Source organism: Arvicanthis niloticus, chromosome 1, assembly GCF_011762505.2.
Source record: "Arvicanthis niloticus isolate mArvNil1 chromosome 1, mArvNil1.pat.X, whole genome shotgun sequence".
Lineage (NCBI taxonomy): Eukaryota > Metazoa > Chordata > Mammalia > Rodentia > Muridae > Arvicanthis > Arvicanthis niloticus.
Window position 1 is genome coordinate 165,870,486 of NC_047658.1, and position 24,050 is coordinate 165,894,535.

General features: G+C 40.7%; 1 protein-coding gene across 3 annotated transcripts in view; it reads right to left on the reverse strand.

Annotated features, from left to right (window-relative positions):
• Positions 1-23,119, reverse strand: part of Rab11fip2 (RAB11 family interacting protein 2) — a 39,267-nt gene extending 16,148 nt beyond the window's left edge. For 2 of the 3 annotated variants that reach the window (XM_034508211.2, XM_076926044.1), the window contains exons 1-3: positions 22,728-23,119; positions 17,091-17,533; positions 15,690-16,158 (exon numbers count right to left, since the gene is read on the reverse strand). In XM_034508211.2, the coding sequence (XP_034364102.1) occupies positions 15,690-16,158; positions 17,091-17,533; positions 22,728-23,080 (1,265 nt within the window). In that variant the 5' untranslated portion in view covers positions 23,081-23,119. The remainder of the gene's footprint in view (positions 1-15,689; positions 16,159-17,090; positions 17,534-22,727) is intronic. The other variant, XM_034508206.2, reaches the window with a different exon arrangement.
• Between the last annotated feature and the right edge of the window lie 931 nt (positions 23,120-24,050).

Here is a 24,050-nt window from a genome sequence, read left to right on the forward strand (position 1 = left end):
CTCGACCCAGGGCTCCCCATACTTCTTTGCTGGAAGCCATTTGAAGCTATTTTCTCTGAATCTAGCCTCGACCCAGGGCTCCCCATACTTCTTTGCTGGAAGCCATTTGAAGAAATCTTATCTCATTCACCTTTCCTCATTAGCCTTACCTCTGTCTCAGTGTCCACAGCATGGCGGGACCACTAAACATGGATGCTGAATGACTTGCTACTTAGTGCTCGATAATAATTTGTAAGAGTCAGGATGGTTGACTGAATGTCTACCAACAAGACAACAAGTCTCCAGGGAACAGAGAAAAGCCTTTCTGAAATTGCAAACGTTACTTATATTCATATCTAAGAGGACACTAGGAGAATGTTTTCAGTTCCTTTTAAGACAGAAAGAGATATTCCAGCATATACAGTCATGTCCTGGTTGGTTTTTTGTCAATTTGATACAAGCTAGAGTCTTCTGAGAAGAGGGAACTTCAAATAAGAAAATGCTTCTATCAGAGTGGTCAACAGGCAAGCCGATGGTGCATCTTCTTGATAAATGACTGTCTTGGGAGGGTGGGAGGACCCCGCCCACTGCAGCTGGTTCTGCCTATGAGCAGATGGTCTTGGAGTATACAAAAAAGCAGGCTGAGCAAGCCACAGGGAGTAAGTCAGTAAACAGTATCCTTCATGGGGTCTGCATCAGTTCCTGCTTTGGGTTCCTGCCTAGCCTCCCCTTCATGAGGGACTATAAGCTGTAAGCCAAAATAAACACACACTTTCCTCCTCAAATTGTTTTTGGTTATGGTCTCTACCACGGCAATAGAGAAGCAAACTAAGACCAACTGCCCATAAGAATTGGAGTAAGTTTCAAACTAATGGACTTCCAAATAAATTAACTCCAGGTTGGCTTATGAGCGAGCACACAACCTGCCATCACTGTAGCTATCTGACTATAATACAAATTAATTAAAGAACCCTCTGGTAAATCCTAAAAACAGTTACTCCTGTGCTTCTTATTTCATGTTCCAGAGAGGTTACACACTAAAAGAGTTCTAAAATCTGTTAATAATCCTCTTCTCAAAGCACAACAAAAAAATTTTAATTGATGTAGCCAAAGAGATTTCTTCAGTAAATACAATTCAATTATAATTATGCTTGTTACACAGGCAAATAAAGCTGAGAAAGCAAGATGAAATAGCTTGCTTGTTTGCTTGCATGCTTGCTTTCATTATTTCTTTATTTCATTTTTAGGAAAAAAGCAAGTAACAAAGGACTAAGTCAGATTAATGACAGAGCAGCCAGAGGTACTACATGCTCTCCCCTGGGACTGGGTACACTAAACACCCCGGTGACAAAACAGAACTAATGCAGAAGTGTCTGTGGGGATTAACAGCAATTTGCTTATTAATATTCTCATGGGGTATCTTTTAGGAGATCTCAGAGGCAAGACAATTAAAAAACGTGGTCAGTGACAGCAAAGGTCATGGACAGTAAATTTAGACATACAGTTTTTCTATAATGAATACTAGCTGTTGCCAGAGAAAGGGCTAGAACACAAGGACTTATGGATGGAGATCTACCAAGAAAGGCATGCTCTGAGACTTAATATTCAATCAAGTTTATTAACTAACTACTTTCTCCTGCTGAAGAAAAGTAACACAAATTATTTTAAAGACAGTCCAACAGCTCACTGATTTCCATATATAAGCCCTGTGGATGCCAAATCCCACTCCTTCAAAGCTAAGCCTCTCAAACAGTTTTCTCTTAAGTATCCTTAATACATGAGAAGAATAAACCCAGCAACATGCACACAACTTCCCTCACATGTCAGGATGAACTTGAAAATTCAGGCAGTTTACTCCATAATTCTATCATGCCTCTATTGATATAAGATGACTTCTGTCACTGGGGAGACTGTACTGCTTATCTCTGTACTCTGAAGAGGCCTTGGCCTATGACTGCTAGTGCCACACATCCACAGTGGCTGAGGGAGGGAAGGTAGTCCCTTTTGATTCAGAAGTAAAACAGGGAATTTGGAAGAAGTCATGAAAGCAAGGTACCACCAATCCCCTCACTGAACTGGCACTACTAGCACTATCTCCATCTGCCTCTGAGATCAAGCCTCTCTAACCTGCCTGCCCCTCTGGATAGGTCTGAAGAGAGCCTGAACTCCTGAGGGGAAGAAAGAAGCATCATACCACCCTCTAAACCATGTTTAAAAGGCCAGTGGGTTCCACACCACTCTTTGCTAAGACCCAATTTGTGGCCATGACTGAGATGAGGCCCATCTGAGAGAAACTGGTAGCTCCTGGTTTCTAGGAAGGCTTCAAGTGTTCAAGAACAGCCTGCAAGGAGGGTGCTGGCCCACAAGCACTCAGGGCTCCAGCCAACCCTGCAAAGCCTTCAAGAAAGGGTTGTTTACAGTAGTGAATTCTCAGAGCCCCTTTCTTGGTGACAAAAACCAGAGGCTCCTTTGCTAACTCTGCAGAAGCACAGCTGTGGAAGCAACAGGCAAGTTCTACATGCTAAGCTCTCAGGCTGAAAAAAAAAAAAAAAAAACCCTAAGGCATGCACCATGACCAAGTTTGCCTTAGCAGGGTTATAGAACTTCATGTCTGCTAAAACGAATATAGTTTCATATGAAAATACACTCTTTGCGCCTACATACATGAACACTCCCGCTACAGACCTTACAGTAGTATATCCTGCTCAGCTTTTTCCTCTGCTTTTTATGTGTACTGGTATTTTGCCTACATGTATGTCTGTGTGAGGGTGTTAAATCACATGGAATTGGATTATAGACAGTTGTGAGCTGCCATATGTTTGCTGGGAATTGAACCTGAGTCCCCTGGAAGAGCTGCTAGTGCTCTTAATCACTGAGCCAGTCTCTAGCCCCTGCTTGGCTTTTCCTAAATGTTTCTTCATTTAGAAAACAGTTAAAACACTGGTTCCTATGAGTCTAAAGACAGCCACTATAACCAATGCTAACATCTAAGTTTCTCATGCGACAATAACTTTGACACTTTTGGGTTTCTGGAAGTTTTTTATTGAAAATTACTCTACACCACACAATGGTTTTTTGTTGTTGTTGTTCTGTTTTTTGTTTTCCCAGAATCTAATATTTCACTTGAAATGTGGCCTCACTGGTGTCTTTGAGCTCCTGTGTCTCTTCCTACTCAGGCCCAAGTGGCAACTTCCTGAGTTTCCTAAATGGGCTTTGAGGACTTCACTCCTGTCCTGAGGAAAACTCACTCTCTAGAGAATCAGGTGGTAAAATCAAACTAAGACATAGCAAACCACACCCATCCCACCTCTAACCTCTGATAGCTTTAAACACATTAGAGAACCTTTAATGAGTTTTCCCCCTCATCAAAGCCCTTTCCCTACCCCTTTTCATACACTTACCCTTTGAGGCTGTTAAATCCCCCTTTCTACTATCCCTAAACTGACTAACTCTGCTCATTTAAACGTCTGCACGTTCTGTTGTTGATTTGACACAAGGTCTTGCTATGTAGCCCCAGCTGGCCTCAAACTCATGATCCTCCTGCTTCTGTCTCTCAAATGCTGGGATTTCACATGCACAGCACAACACTTCACCTAACCTAAGTTTTTATTTCCAACAGCACTTCCCAACTGTACCATGCATTATTAGGACAACTCCACATTTTGAATCTATCTGCCTTACAGACTCTCCCTTTTATGTAGCCTTTGTCTCTTAGTAGCAATGAAAAGAGAACCATCATAACCAAGTGATGAACCAAGCAAGAATCACCATCAAGTGGAAAAAAAAAAAAAAAAAAAAAAAAGCACCTTCCTTTTGGAACTCTGCCCTATGGTACTGTCTTGTAAGCAAAAGAAGCAGGCCCATTGGGATGACATTTTAGACTTGACTGATTCCTATAAAATGCCCATTAAAAAAAGCGTATTTCACATTCAATTTCTCACTTGATTATTTTTTTCTGTTGAATGAGAAATGTTTATTTATTCTAAAAACACAACGATGGCAGAACATAAAACGTGTAATTTCTGTCACACTAGGAGATGGAGGGTCCTGAAACAGTAAGCAGTACCTCACACTTCAGATCTGAGTGACAGCGCACACTGGTGCTTGCCATGGATTTTCTAAGGCAAAGGCTCTTTCCAAAGGGACTCAGGAATGTTGCAAATTCTCAACAAACATCCTTTATCCTTATTATTATGACAGCTGGAGCTGCCTTCTTTAATAAACTCTAATATCTCTTTCAAGGAGAGAGTATAGTCTACTAGGAGTACCTCTATCTGATCTGGTCAGCACTACAGTTAAGTGTTCTGAGATCTGTGAGGTGAGATCATAGACAGAGTGACCATTTCTGGGTTATGAGTCCAGCACTGCCCTCAGCACTTTGTGTACCGGGTTAATCTTGTGCAATCAGGTCACCCTATTTGACGGTGAAAGGCCAATGTGTAAGGCCCAACAGCTTTTTACTAAAGATGTAAACCCAAACCTGAATCTTAATTCGGAACTTGTACCTCTCCCATATTCCCTTTAATCTGAAGATTAAAAAAGAAGGAACAATATAGAAAACCACATTTGTATGTCTCTGATAAACACAATACATGACAGATTAGACACCCTCTTCTTAGACCAAGCTCCCTAACAAAGTGCTCATTATGCCTAATGCTGAGCTGCTGCATGGCACCTACTAAGTGGGTCACTGGATGTATGGCACCTACTAAGTGGGTCACTGGAAGCATGGCACCTACTAAGTGGGTCACTGGAAGCCTACAGCAGCAGACATACTTTCTCAGAAACCTACCAGGCAGAGAATGACAGACATGGAGTACAGCTGCCTAATTCTAGACAGAAAAGAAATGGTGTGATCCCTCATTTTTTGATAAATAACTAATAATTCAATAGTATAAAATCACTATTTGGAAATCATTCCTTTGAAACCGATCAATTAACTCTTCCTCTATTTGCTTTACTTATTTTGTTATTTTTGAGACAAGGTCTCATTTGATACCAGGCTGACTTTGAACTCATCAGATCTCTGTGCCTCAGCTTCTTGAGTGCTAGAATATCAGGTGTGTACCAGCACTCATGGCTCTCTAGCCACTTCCTATATGATCTTTATTACTGTTTACTAAAACGGAGGCTTTATAGAACTGGTTTCCAAACTTGCCAAGTCTATGTTCGGCAGTCAATTTCATGGATAGAGACATTTGCCTTGAGGAAACCTTTCCCCAGTTTTCAATATACTAAATTTCTCCTTTCTCTACCTTTGCATGGCAAATTTCCTGTACTTCTATAGAGCATACACTATCCTGTCTTGGTAACAGGTCATTTATTTCAAGTCCCATCCCACTGCTAGAGAACTAGGACCTTGGCACTGTGTGAAACATACCCTCAGGCCTCCACTCCTAGCCTTAATGAAGCTTTACAGATGTTTGAGAAACTATACAGAAAATCTGATGTAAACTTTTAAGAAAACCAAGCATGTTCAAACAATGGCTATTTAAATGGTATTAGTTCCTTCATCAGAAAGATTTCCAAATGTAAAACAAGTATATAAAACACATTAAGATATTATTCAACATACAATAAACACTTAGCTATTCAATAATAATTATATAATAACATCGATATAATTCATCACTAAACAGTAGGTTCAAGAACACCTACGTCAAATGTTCAGACCATAACTTTTCTAGAAATGGGTTAAATGAATATAGTAACAGGTTTTTTTGTTTATTTTATATGCCACCATTGGGTATTTAGACAATCTGGCTACAGTAGTTACTACTGTAAATACATAATACATAAATACACTGCTGCAATTCAAAAGGTAAAGCTTTACCATTAATAAAGTGAGACCAGTGTCAAGTGATGAGGTCAAACGGCCCAGTTGGTAATGTCCTAGGCACAAAACCCAGAGGCCTGGAAAGGAGGTATGCACAAAACAAATGAGGGCTTTAGGAATAAGAAGCAAGGCTATTCCCACAGTGACAGACTTACAGGAGCTTAATAAGGGCAAAATCTGGAAAAGCCAGAACAACATTTCTATGTGTACAGTCATTATAATGATAAGATGAAAATACTTAAATGCAACAATCTTTAAAGTTACTGGAATTTGCCTTCTATATTCAAAGAAGCCAGAGTATTCACATGTTGGAAAATAAGAACTTGTAAGAACTGTTACTGTGTTCATACTAGCATGCTAGATTGGATTAAAAACACATAGTCCTTATTCTTGAAAACAAAACCTTAAACAGATAAGAAAACACGATCTTATGATTAAAAAAAAAAAAAAAAAAACAAGACTAAAACTAAAACCTCAAACCTCTTCATCAAAACTAACACACTAAATCTGATTCAGAAACCACAGATCTAACATTGTTCTATAAAAGTTTCATAAAATGGTGTATCTTGTCAAATTTAAGATACATCATGGGTCCAGGGAGAAGTTTAGGTGGTCGAGTACTTGGCCTGAGTTCTGATCCACTGCACACCCACAGAAGATGAAAGAGCCCCAGCATGTGCACCTGTGAGCCCCACACTGGGGAGCAGAGACAGATCCCCAGGACTTGGTGGCAAGCCAGTCTAGCCAAACTGGTGAGTTCTAGGCTCAGTGAGAGATCTCGTCTCAAAAATAAAAGTGAAAAGAGATTGAGGAAAACACCCAGTAGTAACCTTCAACACACAAACGTACACACACATGCATGCACATACACACAAACATCATGACTTTGGCTTCCACAAGTATGCATACACACTTGGGAGACATCATTAGATTTGTTCCTTTCCTCCTTTTCCTAGTCCTTGGCCACTGTCTCACTCAAAGGCTGGAGAATACACAGAAGTGTTTCTCAAAGGCACTCCTTTCTCCGCGACCCTCACCATCAAACAGCTCATGTTCAAGACTAACTGGTTATCCTAGATATAACTAACTACTCATCCCCAGCCTCAGTCACCTCTTCCCCATTTTCCCCCACAGACAATGCATATTAGCTCCAGACTACAGTGTGGGTTAGCCTCCTATGTCAGTACTGGGGGTTATAGGGATAGGACAAAATACTCAGCCTTCTGATACTTTGGCATCATGCTAGGGAATGAATCCCAGCACTTCCTACAGACTAGTCAGATATTCTACCATGGAGCTATACCCCGGCTGATGGACTGTACTTGTTCATACAGCAATTTTCCTTAGAGAATTCTTCCTCTTTAAGAGGAACCAGTGCTCCTAACTAGTGACCATCTTTCCTATCCCTTACCACATCCATTTCAAAATTAAAGAAAAGCCCTGGACATCCTACTGTAATACAAGCTTTCAGAAACACATCATATCACAACAAGCCTTAAAATGCTCTGGAAGCCCAAGCACATTCATGTTTGCAGTGAGTCACACAGCAGTTATGCCGCCACCACAGAAGCAGCAGCAGTAGGAAGCTATGTACTCACATCTCAGCCTCTAGTGCACAGCAGAGAAAGCAAGATAAAGTAGGGTGAGGCTTTAAGCCTCAAATCCCACCCCCAGTTACACACTACTCCAATAAGGCCTCACCACCTGAACCTTCCCCAAATAATGTCATCAACCAAAAACTAAGTAAGTACTCAAGTATCTTAGCTAATGGGATATATTCTCATTGAAAACACCACACTCCCTCATATAGAAAACACTGAAAAGAGATAATAAAAACAATGATTCCAGAGTTGAAATTCAGAAACATATTCTACTTGATGGCCTACAGGAGCCATACTGAGACAGGTCATACAGTGTTAGAAATTCATTAGATTTTAACCTTTGCAGGTACATTCAAGCTTTTCACACTGGGACACAAAGTCATCTACTAAGGCCATGCTAAAGAACCACACAGTCTGTTAGAAACAGCTCAAAAGCTTTTACCTTTACGGTTTTGTGTCGGGCCACACTCACCACTGCCCTCAGCCTATGTGTCCTGTGGCCACTAGTTGGACAAACCTACCAGAATACAACGAGGACAAAATACAAATAGGACAAAATACTTTTTTTTTAATTTAAAAAAAAAAAAATAAGTGATCCTGAAGAAAAAAAAAATCTTATTCCTAGTTGTTCTTAGTTGTTACATCTTCCTTTACAATGTCTTCTGTGGATGTGTGCGTGTGTGCATGTGTGTGTGCATGTGTGTGTGTGAGTGTGTGTGTGTGTGAGTGAGAGAGAGAGACAGAGACAGAGACAGAGACAGAGACTTAAAGCAGTCCTTAGCGCTGTAACCCTACTGTGCACAAGGTCTTTTTTGGTAGCAAAGTTTGTAAGAAAATGCTTGACTGGGAGTTTTCTGAATCAAAACTACAGACAGTAACATCAAAGTTCCATAGGAAATAACCAGATCAAGTGTTTGCAACTGGGAATGGCAACTCTCAAGCGTGAAGGTGGCAGAGAGCTGAATAAAGAACCCTGGCTAGGATGTCCCCAATGCAGTCTCCTCTGTGGCCAAAAGCCTGGCATTTTAAAGTCAACAGAGAAGCAAGATGATCTAGAATAGGAGGTTTTAGACAAGAGGCCACAAATGAAAAGCAGGCTTTCCCAGTGGTGTTTAAAGTAACTGAGGCATTCACAGTCTGTCCTTCCTTCTGACTACACAGCTCAGAACCCACAGCAGCAAACACCCTCCGCCTACATCCACAAGCTCGTCTACTTCCTGTCTACAAACAAATCCTCCCAAATATTACCTTAAACCCAAAAGCTTATGTATTGATTTATAAAAGTTAGCATACTTAGATCACTGAAATATAATCGTAACACTTTCCTGTTGGAAAGCTCTAGAGGACTTCCAGGCTCTATCTTGCATTTAGTCATATCGTAACGACCTACTTGTTTTAACTATCAGACTCACCACGTGTTATCCTGTGTCCAGTGCCTAAGAGCTCGTTAATTACCTAAACTATATCTCTATAGGTCTTGTTAATTACCCGTCTCCTGTCTCGGAGGACCTTGTTAATAACTTGTACAGTCTCTCTAAAGAGGTCCTAACAACACATTAAAATTAAAGATGCTTTTCTTTTAGCACCTGTCAAGTGCTGTAAATTGAGAAATTTTCACATCAGTTTATTAGCCTACAGTAGTTTTTGTGGGTTTGTAGTATGTTTTCTTCCTTCTCTCTCATAATAATCCTTTTGTATCTTAATCTCTCATCTTACAAAAATAAAAACAAAAAAGGAAAAACTTAGCAAAGTTTGTCTTTTCGTTACAGAGCTTTTTTTGTTTTCAATTTTAAAGACCATAAATATCAATTTGCATTAGAGAGTTAGCAAAGAATGGCATGGTTGGTATCTGCAAATTAACCCAATGGGAGATGCACCAATTAATGAGACCATAATAACAAGTCTAGGATGACGAAGGACAGAGAAGTTTCAAGTCATCTCTGGGGAGTAACACACAAGTTCTAGTCAGTGCTGTGGGAACTAACCACACCCACACCTCTCCCTCCCAATCACTATCACATGGGAACTCCTACAAATCCCCAGCCACTAATGGATTAGGGACTCCAAAAGTTTATATTCTCATCTCATCAATGAGGCTGCAGGGTTTTAGCTACATAAATGATAGAAAAGGGCTCAATGGCTAACAGCAAGCCATCTTCAGACATGCATGACAAATGCTAAACATTGCTACCAAAACAGACCTTGTGCACAGTAGGGTTACAATGCTAAGGGCTGCTTGAAAACACACACACACTCTCTCTCTCTCTCTCTCTCTCTCTCTCTCTCTCTCTCTCTCTCTCACACACACACACACACACACACACACACGTATGCATGCACGCACACATCCACAGAAGACATTGTAAAGGAAGATGTAACAAGTAAGAACAACTAGGAATAAGAGTTTTTTCTTTAGGATCACTGGTTTATTTTTTTTTTTTTCAAATAAAAAATATGACCTTACATTAACAGTCTTTTTTATGGGAATATTATAGCATTCTGATAATGGTTACATGCAACAGTTTATGGTGATTCTTGGACGGTGTGAATTAGACACATATTCTGGGTAACTAAATTTTGGTAGTTCCTAAGAATGATTTGACCCGATCACAAACAGGAAGTAAGTAGTTCAGGGATGAAGAAAAGAATGGAGGGAGGAATGGAGAGCTACCTGATCTCAAAAGGAAAAAGTAACTAAAAAATATTAATGATAACTATGTCTTCATCTTAGATAATATTTCTATAGTATCCTAAAAAATATCTGGTCTGGGCTTATTGGCTAGGAAGATCACAGGAAGGCTAGGAGACACAGGACTAGAAAGGCTAGGAAGGATCTTTGATAACCAAATACATATGGAATGTCTGCTAATAAAATAAAAGATCCCAGGAATAAAACATAAAGCTCACTACCAAGTTTTTGCACAGCAACTGAGCAAGGGCTGCCTAGTGCTCAAAGCTGCAGTAAAGGAAGGAAAACAGGTCTTCTGTGCCAGTCACTATTTACAAGGCAAACACAAAATGCCTTGAGTTATTTCTTGCACTCTGATTTCATTAGCTCTTCATATAAAAGAGGTTTTTGTTATGAATGTTTTTAAAAGCTCAAGGTGCCATCCTGGTGGTATAGGTCCATAAACTCAAGGTCCGACTGACCTGAAGTGAGCTCAACGTCAAACTGAGCAACCTAGTGAGGCTCTTCTGCCTCACAATGAAAAGAAAAAAGAGGGCTGAGGACAGAGCTCTGTGGTAGAACACTTGCCTAGGATGTGAGAAGAGATAGGTCTTTTGTTGGTTTCTTTTGATTTTTTTTTTTTTTTTTTAACAAGACAGGCATTAACTTTCTTCATGTGGTTAAAGAATTCCCATAACTGGATGTAGATATGACACTTTCCAGACCTCCTTAGGAAAATGCACATCATGGGGTATATTCACCATTGCTTCAATGGACTACACATGCTTTTTTGAGTCACTCATCACAACTGTTGCCAGGTTTTATTTGCATCTTGACCAACAATTCACCCATACAGCATAAACACCAGTCACAGCTCAGCCTTGTCCACAGCATCCACTACAGCTCAGATGCTTCCTACATACTCCAACAGAGGGAATCTCCTATTTGTCTGTGAATCTGTTTTAGGCAAGCTGTTTTCCCTGATGTGTTGTCTGTCTTAGGTGGGGTCTGTTCAAATCTGAGTTTATCAGCTTAACTCCTGACTCCCAGCTGTTAAAAACTGACTATGTTTGACTACAGGGATACAATTTAGATTAGTAAGTTTTAAATCTAATTAGTCATCAATGGGGAGTTTTGAAAACACTGATTTTCTTCGAGGCATGCTGATGAAAAGATTCATACTTCATCTGTAGGGAGGTCTAACAAACCACAGCTTAAAAACACAACAAAGCAGGAACCAATGCTGACCAACCAGACACAAGCCTCTGATGGTAATTCCAACTTCTCAGAACAGATCCAAAGGAGGAAGCCACAATGGTTCCATGCTCTGCTACAGAAAGCACAACAAAATGGTGGCTATAAAAGTGGTCAGGTATAATCTCAATGCTTGGAACATTTCAATCTCTTCAGAGAGAGGAGCTCAAATCCAGCCCATCCTGTAATACCAAGTGAGACACTTGGTATTCACTCTGTGACAACACTGACTGGGTGAGTACACTTGCCCATTTCCATTCTTCAGATCATTTATAATATAGTTTTTAAAAGAAATTATTCCAAATAATCTTTTTAAAAAAATCGTAACCCCAAAGGCATGTCTGTTTTTAGAAAATGATATTCTGGCAATACAGAAAAGCATTGCTTTACAATTAAGACATAACACAAATTAGTATTTGAGCCTATTGATAAATAATAAAATGTATCAATACTTCCCTGTGACTCTTGTCAACAAAAGCCAAGGGGAACAATTCTGAAGCATGAGCAATACCATATAATATTTTCCTATAAATGACACGAGTTCCAGCTATAGTTTCATGTTCACGAGCAGTGGGACACTGACAGATAGCAAGAGCTACATGGCATCCAGAATCCCAGGAGACCCTCGACTGGTGTCTTTCACTTACACAATGCTATACACTAAAACAACTAAGTTTCCTTCTGGGAACACATCTAAACCCAATTTCTTAACAGTTTGCAGTTAAGGATGAAACCTGATTGAACTCTGGCCAATGAGACATATGTAGACTCATGATTCCAGCCCTGGCATGTGACAGCACACTATGCCGGATGGTCCTCACCTCTGCCTGTGTGAAATAACAATGGTGCCAGTACAAGAAGGAAAAGGCTTGGCTCCAGAAAAACTGTGAGGCTGAGCGCCTACTTACTCCATTCCCCTCTCAATGAGTTCCTGTGAGAAGGCATCGAGACCTGGAGTTACTGCAGCTGATTACCTACATAGATACTAGAAATGTCTGCCCATACAGACACTAGAAATAGCTGCTTATGTCAAAACCTTAACTTTCAGTGTATAACTCAGCTTTTAAAATCAGTACTGGAAACCTGCACACACTAGACAAGTACTCTTACCGATGAAGTATATCTTTGCTCATTTATTTAACATTTTCAATTATGAAACAGGATCTCAAAAGTTGCCCAGGCTGCCACAACCTCCTGAGTGCTGGCTAACAGATGTAACAGATGTATACTGACTCACCTGCTCACTCTCCTATATTTAAAATAAAAATGTATGTATCAACCTTCTTGGATCTATTTTCAGTGTATTAAGGAGATCTCCACTGTTAACACTGAGTTGAAAGCAGGAGACAGGCATAATGAGAAGAACATTGTTATCATGTTTATGTTCGAAATCTCTAATGTGGACTGTCTCTCAAGAAGCATGCAGGAGATTAAGCTCAAAAAGATAAATGGAATTACTTATGACAGAGGGAGGAAAAGGTGACTAAGCTGCTGGGGCACAATGCAAGCTCCTTCAGAAGATTAGACTGTATCAGAGAGCACACTGAGCTTGGGAAAGGCTTCAAGGAAGCAGAGCAGGTCACCAGGAAGAACACTGTTAGAGTGAATATCAGAGAGGAGCCTTGCATGCAGCTGAAGCTGGCAACCTGACTAATTTCCACATCAGCTTCCCACAAGGCTATAGGGATGACACCAAGATGCAAAATAAAAGTATATTTTGTGGCTTTCAATGTGGCTTTTCCTTGGGCAGATGTTACATATACAAACACTAAAAACTAACTTCTTAAAATTATGTTCTTAATGACTGAAGATGCAGGAACATAAGAAAACTCTCCAGCTATAGTGACATTCTTGCTTAGAGGGCAGGCATGGTCCCTGTGCTCCTGCAGTCACAGGCATGCCAGTTCACACACCACCTTCTGGGCAATGGACGGAGCTTTAAGTTGACTCAGTAGTCTCAAAACCATGGGTAACAAGAGCCCAGGAGTTCTCTAAGTAGGTTTTACTTAACATACTGGAAAAATAATTCACAGTACACGATTTGTGGCTTCAAAACCCCTGGTCTGGATGCTACTTGATCCAGCTGAAGATAACACTAGGAGAGGAATTCTAGACACTGTCCTGGCCACATCCTCTCAAATTCCACCCACGCTAACACCACTGGCTGGAGACTAGGAGCTGCAGTCTTTGTATTCAGCCCATTTACATCCCACTGTCTGCATTTTAACTGGAGCCACCCATTAACTACAAATGTTCTAATTTACCAGAAAGATGACTTGTGACACAGAAACTTCCAGGAACACATGTTCTGTCCCTGTACCTGGAGCCTCATAAACACAAAGAAAAAGTCTTAAATCTAAAAAATAAAAAAAATAAAAAATCTTATATACTTGTAATCAGAGAATTCATACTACAACCCTTATTTTGATAGTAGTGTTAATATGAAAACAGAACAAAGTAAAGCTGAAATCTAGTGAAGGCCGCCTCCCTGTTAAAGCCCACAGCAGCCCATGGCTTGAGAACAGTTAGTTTTTCGTATTATTAGTATTGTATTATTTTACAACTGGTTTCCATTTTTTCTTGCTTTTCACTGACTCTAAAATTACCTAGTTTAGCCAATCTCTAAGTTACCTTGAACAGTTGTTTTTAGTAATCTCCTGCAAAAAATAAAAATGTTTAGAAGGGAGGGGCACACTGGTATTTCCGCCTGTATTTAAGAGTCGAGGAGACAGAGACCACGTGAAGAAGTATCTGTGATAGTACAGCGCACCAGCACATGAACCCCTCAACTGCACTGAGGCCACAAAATAAAAACTTATTTCTCTGAGGTATAGTCTATAAACAAAACTGAATGAATTTTTTTCTAAAACCACAGCAAATCTCCATCTAATGATAAGGAAAACAGACAGAAAATGAGAAAACAGACTTCCCTCTGGAAATTTTAAGTGTACATAGGACAGAAGATATATATTCAAGGGTGGGCCTTGCATACATGAGAGAGAGGCCCAAGAGAAAGGCATACCCAAGTGGCTGTTAATGTTCCATCTTCTGTTTGTACTTGGACGGAACATAAAGCCCCAATTTTAAAGAAAATAATACACAATACATCAATCGAGACAGAGGTCACCTGTCCCTTACCCAGTACTTCTGGGACCCAAAAGTGCTTCAGTTTGGTTTTAGACTTTTAGAATATCTGCACTGACTTTCCATGTAAAACGTCTAAATCTTAAATGTTCAGAATCTGAAACTCAGGGTTCTACCCCATGCTGATGCTGAAAGCATTAACCCTGACACTATATTTCTACATTAAAGTGGATCAGGTCCAAATCAAGGATGCGCAGCCTGAAGCAGTGGCCATCTATTGGTTCCCTATTTGGTGTCGGGCTTTGTATTATGTGCGTCATGTGTTACTTATCCTCACTACATCCTACAAACTATGCGTTATTTTCTTTGCCTCAAAGATGTAGATGCTGAGGTCTAGAGAGGCCCCAGTACTCCACAGCCAGGATTCCCACTCAGGTCTATATATTATACATTACAACTGGAAGAAAGGCTTCCATTCTGTAGCTAACACTCAGCCTCTACTGTGTTCCTCCACAATTAGTTAGAAATGTCAAGGTCATCTTCATCTTTGCTTGAGGTTCCCTAAGCAGGTCCTCCATCACTCAGATCTGCAGATCCTCTGACTGTAATTCGGTGAAATAAGCAGCAATATGCACACAAGGACCCAAGGCTTCGAAAGTCAATTTTCAACCACTGATTGTGTCTGTGGCTAATTGTCACCCAGGGCTCTCGTTAGGGTACAGTACTCCTAAGGGTCACTGGACTCCAGAAAATAGTCACAAATAAAAGCTATTTCTGATCAGCCATTTAATAAAGACAGTTAACATCTATTACGACAACATTAGTACGTCAGCATTTGCTAAAGAGCACCACGCTCACTGCTACTGGCTCACTGACACTCTCCCGACAGCCCGTGATTTAATCCCTGGGAAGCACCTAGAAACATATTTCTGGCTTGAATTCATACCCACGGTCTATTCACTCTCACTGGGTCTCATCAAACACCATACTGTTTTCCCTAAGAGCTATGGTGGGTTTCTGACTCCCATAGGTAGAAGCAGACTATGGTAGAGAGGAAGAAGCCTTCGCCCTTCCAAGGTAAAACATTCAATTCCAAGGACATGTTGACAACAACAATGTTTAGATCTATGATAAATTATTTTTTAAAGGTAAAAATAAATAAGCAAATAAAAAGAATATAAAAATATTTCATGCATCTAAAAGGAATACTTATTACTTTCAAGTATAAGGTTCCCCAAATGGCACATGCTCCTCCTGGTGAGCTTACCTTGAAGATGGCATTATAGTTGAAGCCCTGAATTTTGCTGTAAACGGGTTGGTTGACTCATATTCAAAATAGTCCTGCCGGTTTTCACTAAAAGCACTAGGTGATTTCAAGTCACACGGGCTATCAGATCCCCCATTGTTCAGCTTGTCAGATCTCCTGCTCTCTCTCTTCCCCGTCACTCTTTCAAAGAGGCTCACCTTCTCCCTTTTGTCTCTCTTACTCTCTTTCCTGACTTCAACTGGCTTTGAAAACGAACTCATGCTGCTGTCCCATGGCTCACTGCTTTCTTCAAATGGATTCTTCTTCCTTGGCAGTGTTGCAAATTTTTGGGGTAATGAAGCAGTCACATTTGTAAATGGGTCACTCTGTCTTCCAAAAGAGTGTTCACCTTCATCCACAATGCTGCCAGGTTGGTTCAATTTAGAAGTATCAAAGCTTAGTGTTCGTCTGTGTGGAGACTTGAGACTTCCTACAAACATTTTTTTTTTCTCATTAGTAGGTGATGGGTGACATATGCTATTACACTATCTGACACATTCTGCTGCTTCAGAATGAGAGCAATTAACTAAAGATATTAACCCTCAAAATAATCAAAACAATACTAAAATTAGGTAAGGGATATTATGAAGTAGATGTGCTAATAATAGTATATTTTTAGACAATTATATTACTATCTTCCTTGGCTCAGAAACCATCACATGAAAAAAAGTATAAAATCAATCCAAAGGACCTGCTCTCACAATCATGCTGAAAAGTCTTAGACTATTCCATCATTAAAATCCAACTTAGTTTCCTCTGAATATAGAAGTTTTTAAGGAACACTTGGATAGGATGGAATATATGCTGCAGGCTTTTTTTTTTTTTTTTTCCTTTTTAATGTGTATGTGGATATTTGTGGCCAGAGGTCAACCAACACTGGCATTCCTCAGGAACTATCCCACCCATCTTGTTTTTTGAGACAGAATCTCTTACTGGTGTGGAATTTGCCAAGTGGTCTTGGCTGACTGGCCAGGAAGCCTAGGGATCCACCTGTCTGTACCCCCTCCACTCCTGTCTTGTTCTCTGAATGTGCAGTTGAGGCATCTATGGAACTCAGATCCTCATGCTTTCAAGGCAAGCACTTTGCCAACCAATCCTTGCTTCAAGCTTTTGAAATGGAGAAATGACAGCAGAAAAAAAGAGGCCAGGCCGTGAAAGAAGACTAGGATTCATTTCACTACCATAAACAACAAAAATACAGATACAAGCAAGCTTGCCTTCAGTGAATGTATCAATTAGGGGTTGGGAGGTACTCAAACAATCAGTGACTGGCTTTAGAAACACTACTTTTTATTTCTTTCTTTAGAAGTTACACTACATAAAATTAGGAGGGAGGAAGAAAGGAAATGAGGCACCACTTACCACTTTCTGGAACAACTCCAAAGGAATCTATCTGGCGACTGAGAAGATGCGTTGGACCCACAGTGCTGGACTTGAGCTTCTCAGAAGATAAGTGGGACCCAGTTAAATCAGACATTGAATGTGCAGAAGAGAGTCGCTGAGGACCCAAAAGAAAAGGCTTTTTTGGTTTGGATTTCATCTGCATTTCACCACTTGAAAACTCAGGATTGGCATCAGGCATGTGAGTGCTCGGAATGATGGCAGAAGACGTATCAGAAAACGCCCCGTCACTTTTCCTCCCTTTCATCTTATCTTTCAATTTTGCAAAAGGTGATCTCGTCTTGTCCTTCATTGACAAGTCAAACATGCTTGCTGTCATGTTGTTCCTCATAAATTGAATATTGACCTTTATCTCACCCCTGTTTTTTATTCTTTTTCCTTGTTTGGATTCTAATCTAAACCACCTTAAAGAGAAGAAAAAAAGTTGGTTGTAACAAATAATATTGGCAGCAAGCATTGTTATATCCAGGCAGCATTTAAATAAAGTGACCACACATCTGTCTAGAAACTGAATGAAAACCAGTCAGCTACAGGTTTCTAGTTTTACTGTTTAAAAAGAAAACAAATCAAGCAAACAAATCTGCAGAGTGACATACACCACCGAAGTGAGTCTTTGGAGAGTATGAGAAGAGTTTTAGATAAACTTTCCCCTCATAATTCAAAATTCATCATCAAAAATTCTTACCAACAATAGCTAATTATATTTCCATATGAGGCAAGTGTTACTAATGGCCTAAGGACATGCTTAACATTCAGACACTGAGCCAGAAACTTTGAAAATCATTCATCACTTCCAATTATTTCTGAGTGCCATAAAATGACAAATAATGACAACATTTCAATAAAATACTTAGTCCCTATCCCAAATATAATATATATTCGCAGTAAAAGAATTTTATTATTTTGTTAATGTTATTAATGAGGATAGTACATAGTTTGTTAAATAAGTACCATTACTTATGTTTATATATAATGGATCTAACCCCTTTCCTGAATAAAATATGTAAAACATAAGAAGTAATAAACAACAGTTTTCAAAGAATACAAAGCTCAAACGATTCCTGCCAGAAAGCCATTGACTGCGAAATAAAAAGGACTCTACAAACAAAACCAGACCCCAGCTTTCAGGCACGTCTTGCATCACGCTGCCAATTTTTAAGTGAACTATATAAGAAGCAGGGCTTGTTTTGGTTTTGCTTACAGTATTTTTATCCACATGAAATTCTCCAGTTGATGGAGTCACAGGTGGCCACTCTCCAGGGCACACAACTTGAACCAGCAGCATGCAGCCACAATGCTTTCACATCCTTTAGCGATGGGGTCTGAGCCCCGTTATGGAGACATGCTGTTATTTAAATACAAATCTAGTAGGGGGCAAATAGTTATCTCAACTACAGAGCAAGTATGACCAAATTTTATATCACTTCTTGTCTGTCAACAGGATAGCTAAAAGATGGCTGGATTTGCTATACATCAAGGCAAAGATGGGCAAACAAAGACAGAGAGCTGATGCACAATCTATATCAGCTCCATCATGGTGCCATGTTTCGTTGATAAACTGAAATGATTCAATCAATTAAGACATATCACAGTGATGTCAAAACAAGCATTTTCTTACAATAGAATATTTTATGAGAGAATGCATATTTTATGACCCTAAACTACAAAAAAGTTATACAATGATAACATCTAATCAGGATTACGAGTAATGACAGCAATAAACTGTGGGACGGAGAACACCAAACAACATAAACATGAGTTCTCAGAACACCTCCAGATGATGCAAGGCTACACACCCCAGAGTAAATTGACGGGATTTGGAAAACAGAGCCATTTTCAATGGCCTGAGAGACACTTCTGATAAGTGATACCTGAGATATACTCAAAAATCTCAAGGTATATGAAAAATGAGCAAATGTTCTTTGTATGAATGCACACAACCCCCACAAGCAACAAAAAAAGGAGCATGTAGAGTTTATAACAACTTGATAAAAGCCAATTTGACAAAAATATATCAATGGTCCCCAAAAGGAAGTGCATGAAGATGGCCAAAGTTCAGTATGTGAAATAAGAACCCATCAATTATGTACGTCAGCACTCTGACTTTTGTGATGAAGAAACTGAGGCAAGGAGAAGGACAAGCCATTTCCCAGTCAGATGGAAGCCAATGAGGAAAACATCTAAAGCTGATGAAAAACATCTGCAGGAAAATACAAACTCGTCCTTACTATGAAGCACATGTGTTAATAAGGCTAGCCACATGGCTGCCACACAGTACAGGACTCTGTATTTAACCGGGAAGCACAGGGGTGGGGAATGAGAGGGGAGGGGGGTGCAGAGGCAGAGGGCTCGTGCATGAGAGCAAGCACAAGCTCCTTGAGGACAGATTGCTTTACACTAAAAATTCACTTTTTTTATTTGTAAACCATCTTCATAAAATCAACAAGATTCAGCTCCAAACACGAGTAGTTTGTAACATTTTAGTTTTAGTAGGAAACTCTAAACATCTATGCAAGCTTTAAAGAATAAAGCAACAATACATTTGAAACCAAGTGTAAAAAAATATGAATTTTCCTCCCTTCCCCCATAAAAACAAAACAACAACAACCAAAACAAAATCCTGCAAAGGCGTCTGATAAACACACTGATTTACAGGCAGCCTGACAAGTAACCTTAGCTGTTCTGTGCTGAAACCAATCTTAATGAGAACTTGAAGAATCCTGAAATAGTGTTTGTTTTCCCAGGCTTCAAAGGGACAAATGAAGACACAGCACTTGGGAGCTGCTGGATTAACGACGACTCTTTCCACCTCTGGAGTGCTGGGATGAAATGGTATATGGCTTCTGTTCAATTTTCAGTGGGCACAGGTCCATGTCCAAACTGCCACACATGTGGGAATGATTCCCAAGCAATTGGTGCTGTGTGGTCAGAAATGGGACAAGCCTGGCAATAAGGAGGCCAGAGGCCAGGAGGCAGGTGCAATACACGCATGTGTGTGTGCACACACACGTGCACACACACACACACACACACACACACACAAACACATACACTCACAGACATCTACATATGTGCAAGTCTCATCTAATGCTAGATTCTCTATTATTAACTTCTGAGAGCACTGAAAGAAAAAGAACATCACCTGCTTGGGTTGTTAAAAAATCAATGGATATTACATAATAGCATCAATGATTTTCCCATTCTATTATTAAACACTGTGTTATTTCCTTAAATCTCATGCCAGAACCAACCCAGACATCTATTTAAAAAGGCAAATGCAAAAGTTCTCTTTCTGCTCAAAGGATTTCTCTCCACCCCCTCCCCTTTAAAAAGAAATAATAAAATAATATATATGGAGATATGTATATATACATATATATTCAAAGTAGAAAAATAGGTTAATAGTTTTAAGCACCATTCTTTTTGCCTCTTATGACACAACTGGAAGACAAGATGTAAACACTTGTCGTTTTCACTGTCAGAAAGTACAAATCGTCACACCCAGCAGTTTCGTGGGACGTCTCAATCAGCTGGTAGCCTTCATCACTCATTCCACTTTTCCGAAGCGCACTTGGGGATATGCTGACAGGGGCTAGCAATGTGCAGCATACTAAATACCTTTCTGTTAATAGACTGGAGGCTCAAGTCTGTCTCTCACTGTGCCACATGTGCAGCTGGGCTGGAAAAAGGAAGCTATTAAATATATTAAAAATCTAGAAATATTACCAATAAAGATACCTCATCAAATACACAGTTCCCAGTTAGTCACCCGCACAACAGTGAGGGTTTAATAACATGTGAAATCTCTTTGTGTGCAGTAGCTTCGCAAACCCTGTTGATAGCATTTCAAAGCGTCTCCCCTCCAAAAGCTGTCCTTGGTTTTATAGACAGACTACACTGTTAGAGTATTGTTCATGGTCTAGTTTATTGTAACTGCAAAGCTGCCAAAGGCGGAAATAAAACAAGAAATTTTTAAAAGGCTACTTCGTTCTCGGGATCTCTGGATCTACACTTGGGCCTACTTAAATTTGGGAATTTACGTTTGCGTGGTCTGCAGTATATTACCATTAATATTAAAAGTACTTTTTAAAGCACGGTAAGAAATCTGAAGCTGTAGATGCTTAAAAGCTCACAGTCAAAATACTTTAAAGAGTATACACTAAATCACTTCAAAGTGACAATTTGAGGCAAATTGTTTGGTTATTATTCATTTTTTCATTTTAAATCTGATGAAGAACCCCTCAGAATAAATAACATGCTATTTGCTAAGTATCAGAAAATTTTAAAAAAATGATTAAATATACAACTTTTTCTCCTTCCCCACCTCCTCACTGAATATTTACCTACTTTTTTCTTCTTGCATTTCTAGTATTTTATCTTACATACACTGAATCTTAGATAAAGACTTTATTCAAAACAAAACCAATTCTATTAAATGAAGTTTGCTGGCATGTTTTACAAGGAAAAAACAGAGAAAAGATCATTTATACTTAGTATAAGAAATTAATGTGAACTTAAAATTACCATTGCAAAAATAGTGCTCTAAAGAGTAGGTAGATAAACATGCATCAGGCCTGGGTTTGGTTCTTTTTTTTTTTAAGCTACTTGGGAAAAGTGTAGTCCTCTGATGAGTTCCCCCAACCCTCTTTCCATAAACTCCGGCCATCTCCATCTCAGTGAGCCTTCAGGCCCACTATAAGCATGTATGGTAAAGCCCGTACACGCATGTAAGCTAAAGCACAGGACAGGAGACCTACCTTTCCAAACACGCTACTTGTTTCAAGTTAGGACATGGCATCCTAGTGTTGATTTGCATTTGATTTCTTAAATTAAGTATATCTAACTTAGGCTTGAAAGTTCTATTTCAAAAGCCATGTTTTCAACGAAGAAGTCAATTAAATCACTGCATCACAAGACTGTAATCATTGTCTCCAATCTTACACCAGCTAATTCGGTCTAAACACAACAGCTTTACTCAACTGATTCTTCAGTAAACAATAGCTCCACTATACTGCAAATTCAAAGGAAAAAATGTCAGTGGGTTCAAGACTGGAGATGTCTGTGCAGACTTCCAAAACTTTTTTTTTTCTTTTAACCATTTTCTACCCTATCAAGAAGTGCTGACCCTGAAAACTGGTGGAGCAAAAAATAAAAGCCAACTGTTTCCAATGCTGAAATACAGAGTTCTAAAACTAGTAACTTCTCTCTTTACAGCCTTTATTAGTAATTAATCTTTTAACAGTGCTCAACAAACATAGACCTAATGGGATGCATATATTTAATTTTCTGCTTTTCCAGTTCATGCTCTAGGCCTCTTATAAAAAGTGTTAAAATCCAGTGCAAAATATTCCACTGTTTAAGAGCTCACACAGAAATGAGAAAAAAAATGGTTTACTAATCTCACCATTAAAAAAACAAACAAACAAACAACAATTTAGAGCAAAGGCTATTTTCACTTCTAAGTCATGCAAAGAGAAGTGCTTAAAACTGGATCCTATTTCAGTTCCAAAGACCAATGCCTCAAATACACTATGTTCAAGAACAGTAAATCCATATATCTTTAAGTACCCAAAATTCAAAATAAATTATATAACTTACTCTGTTTTCCTTCTTTGTTTGTCCTCAAAGATGTCATTGAGATTGATTGCCACCTGCCCTAAAAACTTATCCAGTCCCACCAGGGACCTGTGCATCACTATAAGAAAAAGAATGTATTTCTCCGGATTACCCTGCATGAGCAACCCAGGCAACTCAAAGGAGGCCTCCTCCTTCCAGACCGGCTCCAGGGTTTTCTCCGCTACAGATGTAGAATACTTCTCTTTGCCCAACTGAATTATGGTGTATGTGTCATTGGTGCCACTTTTGCCTTTTGGCTTCAGATCTTTAGCTTGGAGCACTGTGACCTGCACGTGGGTTGGAAACCACTTTTGGGCTTGCTCAGACAGCATCATTATGGGGTTTTTTTTTGTTTTGTTTTGTTTTGTTTTTCGGTTTTGTTTTTGTTTTTTGTTTTCTCTGCGCAGAGTTCAGAAGCGCAGGCAGCGCCCCTCCCGCGGGGAGAGCCCGTTACCCTGATCACTGCATCCTTAAGGGCACTTCAGCGAGCTGGGGAGTCAGGGCTGCCCCGAGGTCCCTAAGGGCTGATGTCAGAAGGACCGGCGGGGAGGCCGCCGCCGCCGCTGCGGGGGTCCCTTTCTTCCGTAGAAGCACAGGGGCCCACATCACCTCCGCGCCGTCCAGGCCTCCGCGCGCAGCCCCGCGCCTCGCGTCGCCGCAGTCCCGGGGCCTGCGCCCCTACGGCCCGGCCTCCGCCCCGCGCGGCCCGGCTCCTCCTCCGACCCGGCTGATACGAACCGTCGGCGGCCGCCGGGCCTGGCTCCCTCCGCCCGCGCGGCTTCGCCTCGCCTCGGCTCCTCCCCCGAGAGTGGAGCAGGCCTGAGCGGGCGGGGAGGAAGCGGCCGTCTTGGACCGGCGCCAGAAGGATGCGGGACGCGGGCGGCAAACTGAGGCCGGGCGGCGGTACCGGGCGAGGCCTGGCCAGCGTCCCGCGGCTCCTAGCGCCGGGCGCGCCGCGGCCGCGCCACTTCCGGGTTGGCCGTCTCCATGTTGAGCGGGGCTGCGCGAGGGGCGGGGCCGGGCGGGGTTGGGGGTCAGCGCCTCCCTGGTTGCCGTGACTACGGGGCGCGCGGAGCAGGACGCGGAGGATGGGGTACGCGCGCTGGATCGCGGGTGCTGAGGTTCTAGCCTGGCGGTTGCTCCGCTCTGGGTGCCAGAGGCCGACAGGGGGTTCTGGGAGGCAGCATTGGGCCGTGTACACCGCCGGCACTTGGTAGAGAACCGGTTTCCATCTTGGAAGGCAGAAATCTGTCCCAACTGTGTGTTCAGTGCTGGCTGGGCCCTGGTGATCTTAAATGGTGGTGG